The sequence below is a fragment of the Limulus polyphemus genome, unplaced genomic scaffold (assembly GCF_000517525.1).
Source record: "Limulus polyphemus unplaced genomic scaffold, Limulus_polyphemus-2.1.2 Scaffold232, whole genome shotgun sequence".
NCBI lineage: Eukaryota > Metazoa > Arthropoda > Merostomata > Xiphosura > Limulidae > Limulus > Limulus polyphemus.
In genome coordinates this window covers 636,096-643,826 of record NW_013665842.1, presented here as the reverse complement: position 1 = coordinate 643,826, position 7,731 = coordinate 636,096, and the positions used below count along the sequence as shown (strand labels likewise).

Here is a 7,731-nt window from a genome sequence, read left to right as displayed (position 1 = left end):
GTCTTACAAGAATATCAATATATTCATACACAGGTCTTACAAGAATATCAATATATTCATACACAGGTCTTACAAGAATATCAATATATCCATACACAGGTCTTAGAAGAATATTAAAATATACACTCGAAATGATAGCTATTTGTGCTAGTTGTTTTTCTTTGAAAATCCTTCTTCAACTTACCCGCCACACACACACACACACTAGAAATCTAGAGTATTTGTAGGTGTTGAATATGGGTATGTGGGCGTGACTAAGTTTATTTTCAAATGTGTAGAAAAGCTTGAATAAATGTATTTTTGATTCAACTGATTTTATAACAGCCATAGCGAGATAATAAATAGTTCTGTTTGAAAATGACGTATACAAGACCAAACGTAATTTATATGCGGAGCTCACTTTGTTAATCTCTGGCCTCAGTTTGTGTATAAGTGAGCTCTCTTATACGGAGGCTCTGTTCGTCACTGGCCCTTCTTTTATACGGAGGCTCTGTTCGTCACTGGCCCTTCTTTTATAGAAGGCTCTGTTAATTATTGGTCCTTCTTCTATACGGAGGCTCTGTTAATCATTGGCCCTTCTTCTATACGGAGGCTCTGTTAATCATTGGCCTTTCTTTCATACGGAGTGTCTATTCATCATTGGCCCTTCTTTTATGCGGAGGTTCTCTGTTCATTAGTGGCCCTTGCCAAGAAAGCTTTCAAACTGTACCCAGTCCATCCTCAGATTAGCTTCCCACATAAATTGCTTTTGGTTACCTACTTACTCCAGAAATATCACACTGAATTTTTTTATAGTTATTAAGTTATAAAATGTAAATCGACGCTGAGCTAATAAACACGAACTTTAATAAAAAAAAATGTCATCAAACTTGACTTGCATCTCGTAGTAAAAAGCTAGTGTTGGAACTTCTAGGAATCAGCATTGAATGATTTAGTTTTTATTTGACATTAAGCATTTCATAATGGTTTCTTGTTTGTAGTTAAGCACAAAGCTACACAATGGGCTATCTGTGCTCTGCCCACCACGGGTATCGAAACCCGGTTTCTAGTGTGTTAAGTCCGCAGACATACCGCTATGGCACTGGGGGGGGGGCATAATGGTTTCTTGTACAGGGCATTTGTTTGCGAATAAACTGGGGCATTTGTTTGCGTTTAAACTAAAGACTCAAAAGGGGGCCAACTTGGCTAAGTCCAAGGCCCCAAGATTAATTAGTAATGTGGACCTATTGTAAATTTAAAACTTTTATACATCACATTACGTAGTTGAATTAAAATGTCAACCCATTACTGTCAACCTACTTCGGTAGAAACTTTGTGTGTACCTACCACATTAAATGTGAATGTGTATATATATAATGGATTATACACACTGTATCTACTTGTTTTTTCACTCATTACTCACCGTCTTATACAAACAGATTTGTGCGTTCACATATTTTGGTTAAATATATTAGGTTGACCATGCAGTATATCCTTTTAAATGATGCACAATACCATATAAATTCATTAATTGAAGAAATATTCAAATCATCCAAAATATACGTAAAAATTCAAGTAGCTTCACGTCACTTCTTTGTTGTTGTAAATATATAGAGAATTAATTACTACTCTTTCTGTGTATGCGGGTATAGATATACAATTACTCCAAAAATCTATTACTTATGAGTCCTTTCTGAGTACCTACGAAACTTTTTCAAAAATGCCCTGTTGCTATGAGATTTATACTGAATATATAAAACCACAAGTATCGTGTTATTTGGACAGTTGCTTATACGAGTGTCCTTCTGGCTGTCCTATTGAGAAGGAATGTTGCTTTAAACTACGGATTACACTTATTACATTTTTTACAGTGCAGTAATACGAAACGAAAAGCGATTAGGAACCATTAAGTTGGAAATATCTATATTTTGAAAATAAATGTAAAAAACAAACAAACAAAAACATAACTCATATTAGGCAGCATAGCAGGACAAACCGTCATGTACAGTTTTAAACATTGTTAGCAGGACAAACCGTCATGTACTATTTCAAACAATGTTAACAGGACAAACCGTCATGTAGAGTTTCAAACAATGTTAACAGGACAAACCGTCATGCACAGTTTCAAACAATGTTAGCAGGACAAACCGTCATAGTACAGTTTCAAACAATGTTAGCAGGACAAACGGTCGTGTACAGTTTTAAACAATGTTAGCAGGACAAACTGGCATGTACAGTTTCAAACAATGTTAACAGGACAAACCGTCATGTACAGTTTCAAACAATGTTAGAAACACAAACCGTCATGTACAGTTTTAAACAATGTTAGCAGGACAAACCGTCGTGCACAGTTTCAAACAATGTTAGCAGGACAAACCGTCATGTACAGTTTCAAACAATGTTAGGCCGAGATAACGACATATGATTAGCGTCTTTCTTTTGACATTTATTATCAAGAAATACGTTTTTAAACAAGTTTAGCACTTATTTTTACTAAAGAATCATTAGACGAGGGCTACATTATCGACTTTTTAAGACTGTATTGTTAGGAATGACAAGTTTACGATTAAATTAAGAGATTCACAATTGAATTAGTTCGATTAAGCTGTAACCTTAGGCTACTGATCATCAGACTCTCTTTTATGTAGATACTGCGTTTATTATTTTCTTTAGCTAAAATCTAAATGATTTAAAATTCTATATGAATCGCGTTAACTTGTGGACATTTTACTTTTAAAGTTTGTTGAAGGGCGTATAATTTACAACTGTTTTTCAATTCATTATTTTGAACATCAATGATTGAAAAATAAATGCTAACCTTTTTATTTAGACTTCCCCATGTCAGAGTTAGACTATGATTTTGTGTGTTAATCATGCAGTGAGACCTTCCCCATGTCAGAATTACTAAGATATTGTGTGTTAACCATGCAGTGAGAACTTTCCAATGTCAAAATTACTAAGCTTTTGTGTGTTAACCATGCAGTGAAACTTCCCCATGTCAGAATTACTAAGCTTTTGTGTGTTAACCATACAGTGAAACATCCCCATGTCAAAATTACTAAGATTTTGTGTGTTAACTATGCAATTCTCATAAATAAATATAAACATGTATGTTTTTTTTTCTTGTTTCTTTATAAGTTTACTTTTTTACATCAACAGTTATTCTGTAAACTACGTAAACGCTCGAAATTTAACAGTTTGATGTTATTTGTAATGAAATATATTACTGTTTCATGGCTGCAGGTAGCTTCTATTTTTACTAAATAGAGCAACGAGGCTGTCATATATATCGTAATTTAGATCTTTAATAGCTTCATGTCACGTGCCTTCGCGATAAGTCCCGTGAATGAGTCGTGCCGTGAAGCTGAATGTACACTTACAGACTTTCAAGAAACGATTTGCTAGAGAGCAGTAACAGGTTAAATTGTGTTATCCCGAACTCAACTGAAATGGCGCATATCTTTAATCACCCTAGACACCTCGGGGAGCATTTATATAACTCCTAGTAATTAGAATCATTAATGTTAGGATTTAAAAGCCCCTTGTCTGTGAGACACGTCCGCCAAATGATGTCGGCGTGGAAACCGTGAAACAGTTAAGTTTGCGTAATTCCTGCTTAGATGATCTGATACTTCCATCCAGTATAAATGTATGGCTAAAATATAAATTGTAATTCATTTGTGATGTGAATTTTCCACTGATACATAACCGATTTAAAAGAAGCTAGCCCACAGCTTTGATCAGTCATATTTTCTCACTTTTTTTTTAATATCGGGGCTAATCAGGCATTCGTAGCAACTACAGGATGTCTACCCTAGAATGGTAAATGTTTATTTAGAAAATCGTCAACTTCGTAACTGAAAACAAAACAAAAGATTTATTTAGAATATCGCCAGCATCGTAACTGACAAAATAAAACAAAAGACCTCAAAAGAGCACGTCTTTCAACAGGATTTTGTGATGAAAAATAAACCACTTTGAACGTTCCTCGATGTTTTTAATTTATTTTATTATTAAATATTTGTTATTCACGGTGATATTTCAAAATCACTTCTTAATATTGGCAAAATACAGAAGGGTTTGTTTGTTTATTGTTAAACACAGAGCTACAATATGGATTATCTGTGCTCTGCCCAACCTGGATATCGAAACCGAACATTTAGCGTTGTAAGCCCTCAGGAGGCACGAGTTTTTTTCTTTAAATAAACTGACTTAAACTAAGTTTACTAAAAAAAAGTATTAATTTCAGTCATAAGTATTAATCAAAGCTTTAAAAAGTGATATTTTTTATACAGTTCCAAAAATCAGTTTACAATACACGTCTCCTACTGGCGTAGTGGTAAGTCTGAACGCTCATGACGCTAAAAACCGGATTTCGATACCCGTGATGGGCATAGCACAGATAGCCCAATGCGTATCTTTGTTCTTAAAAAGCAAACAAAACAATACACTTTTTTGTCGAACTAAAAACGAACTCCCACAACATATAACTTCAGATAATAATGATAGCAATTTTCAAGAGTTAACTAACATCCTGAAAACAAAATATATTCAACTATACAAATACATATTTAATTGAATGGATATGATAAAGGCAAAAACGAAACTATTTATCAAAAATTAAGGGCATATATTTAATTAATCAATATGTCGCCTTACGTCTTCTTCAAGAGTGTGTTGCCACTCAGACAATATAACGAACGTTAAGAGTTTTAAGCTAAATTTTGAGACTGTATCTTTAAAAGAAAAAGTCCTGCAGAAAATGTAAGGCAAGGTAAGTTTAATATATGTTATGAAACTTGATGTAATGCATGTTAAATTTTGTGTTATGAAACTTGATGTAATGCATGTTAATTTTTGTATGTGTTGTGAAACTTGATGTAATGCATGTTGATTTTTGTATGTATTATGAAACTTGATGTAATGCATGTTGATTTTTGTATGTGTTGTGAAGTTCGATGTAATGCATATTGATTTTTGTATGTGTTATGAAGCTTGATGTAACGCATGTTAATTTTTATATATGTTATGAAGCTTGATGTAATGCATGTTGATTTTTATATATGTTATGAAGCTTGATGTCATGCACGTATTTACTGGAGACATGATAAATATGTATATCATATAACATATGATATACATATATGTTATGAAGCTTGATGTCATGCACGTATTTACTGGAGACATGATAAATATGTATATCATATAACATATGATATACATATATGTTATGAAGCTTGATGTCATGCACGTATTTACTGGAGACATGATAAAGAATGTGAATGAAGAGTCTATAGTTCCGAAGCCTTTAAACATCTTTACGTTCTTCGTAATTAAAACATTTCTGTCCTAAACTGTCACAAATAAGTGCTATTAGTTGACTGAGCTATGCAGTTATCATTCGACTAACTTAGAAACTATGTAGTTATTCAAGATTATTCAGCTTTAACAAAATGTTTTCAGAAACATGGTGGACTAGAAATCAATATATTTTGAAGCCTCTTGTTAATCGATAGCTACTGACCATTTGAATCGTCGACTCGAACCTGTCAACTATTTTGTTTTCAGCACTTTTACATCTGGCAGTAAAAACTCGTCGTTCTGAAGGTTTAAGGAACGCATTCGATACTCCTAGAGCTCTAACATGTGATCCTTTTTAATACTTAAATTCCAGAAATGTTCTAAAGTTATTTGACAGTTCAATCATAGGGTTAGCTGCTAAAGCAAATCGAAACTTCTTCGACGGATTTCCCCTCTCTGTAACGTAGTCTCTAGGATAACCAAATATGAGATTAATTTTGTAAAAAATAGATACGTGAAATATCCTTTGATTTCAGATGTAACCTTACGATGTTTTTTATCTTTCGGTTTCTGTTTGAAAAATAATCAGAGAGGAGGTAATGAAACAATCAGAGGCAAAATAATTATAATTTACCTTTTAGATTACAATATAAATGTATGGCTAGAATATAAAATGTAATTCATTTTTGATGTGAATTTTCCACTGATACATAACCGATTTAAAAGAAGCCAGCCCACAGCTTTTGATCAGTTATATTTTCTTACATTTTTTGTTCTATCTCAGGGCAAATCATGTGTTCGTAGCAACTACAGGATGTCTACGCCAGTATGACGACAGAACATGATGAATCGGAGCTTCCACTTCTGGAAATACATTTGGAAGTAGGAGGAGGAACTACAGACTGGGGGGCACTCGAAATTGATATATACATGTTTATGATTGAATAAAGCACGTGTAGGCCGATATCGATAACACCGGTGGGATTATGAAGATGAGTTTGCGATACGTTAAAAAAAAGGATTAACAATTGCTCTTAATCCCGATGATCAGATTAAGAGGCTAAAAAAGTAGTACTTTGCAGCAAACCCCTTCACCCGATACATTGGAAGAGGACAGAATATTACAGAGTGCCATAGTGAAATGAAAATGTAAAAAAAACATCGTCATTTTTGTGCCTTTTTGTTTTGAGGTGATAGATGAGACGTGGAGAACATGGGAATGACAATACACCAATAAAGTCAGGAAACTTCCACGACTGCTGTAAGCAACAGTGTTGGACAATTGTTATATTGGACATCGATTTTTTGTTTTGGGGTGATAGATGAGACGTGGAGAACATGGGAATGACAATACACCAATAAAGTCAGGAAACTTCCACGACTGCTGTAAGCAACAGTGTTGGACAATTGTTATATTGGACATCGATTTTTTTCTTGAATTTTTAGAACTTTTCAGCACATACGAAAAAGTGACATGTACATAGAAACACAGAGGTCGATTTTTCACTAAACTTAGTTTTGTTTTTCTTCTGTTAAACGTATTCTCACAAACAATTTTACTTAGTTACTAAGTATAGGCTTAGCGACTAATATGTTCACTACATATCTTTAGATATCTAAAACACATTTACGAATAATAGTAGAGAAAATTACTAACTAGGTAACTTTTTAAAAAAAACAAACTCGGTGTATTTTTTGTCTTGTTTAGCTTCAAAATTTGTCACACGAGGAAGAAATTTTAATCGAAAAAATTGTGCTTCCAGTTGTTGCTTTTGTCATAGATAATTCTAGATTTCAGTAATAAAGTAGTCTTTCTCACATGATCAACGTTTTATTGTGTTTCCAGGTTACTGTGATTTTTTTTCTTGTTAACACGCATACAACAAAGGCAGCTTATATGATCTAATCTTTAGATGGTATTTCCAAAATAATAGGAAATTGAAAAATATTTTGTCAAAGAAATTCATTTCTAAAACAGCAACTAAACTTGCTATATGATATCGGATTAGATACTATGCTATTGTTTTATGAATAGAAAAATAACGGGTATCTTCTTTATTTAGAGGGTGTTTAAAATAATGGTTGCTCATTGTAGTTGTAATTATTCCTACCAGATGGCGAGACTAGTTTTTACAGCCTAATTTTCGAAAAATATACGTATACAAATCTGAAATTATACTTTATAAGTTTGCATTATAATTTAAATTTTAATCTGATGTTTATAATTTAAAATGAATAATAACTGACTTTAATCTAAGTCAAATCAATGACTTTGCTCGTCTGCACTGAGAATAAAACCATAACAATTTAATTTCATATTCTTCGACTTACAATTCGCATAAAACTGTTCATAGGCTCTTCACAACGTTTCCTGTTTTTCCTCGTTTGTTTCGTTGTTAAGTGCAAAGTTATACAATGAGCTATTTGGGTTGTGCCCACCACGGGTTTCTA

At 33.2% G+C, this 7,731-nt stretch overlaps 1 protein-coding gene across 1 annotated transcript in view; it reads left to right on the top strand.

Moving 5' to 3' along the window:
• Positions 1-7,103, top strand: part of LOC106478612 (nephrin-like) — a 108,115-nt gene extending 101,012 nt beyond the window's left edge. The window contains exon 16 of the mRNA XM_022382233.1: positions 6,065-7,103. Coding sequence (XP_022237941.1) covers positions 6,065-6,112 — 48 coding nt within the window. The 3' untranslated portion in view covers positions 6,113-7,103. The remainder of the gene's footprint in view (positions 1-6,064) is intronic.
• Positions 7,104-7,731: the final 628 nt, after the last annotated feature.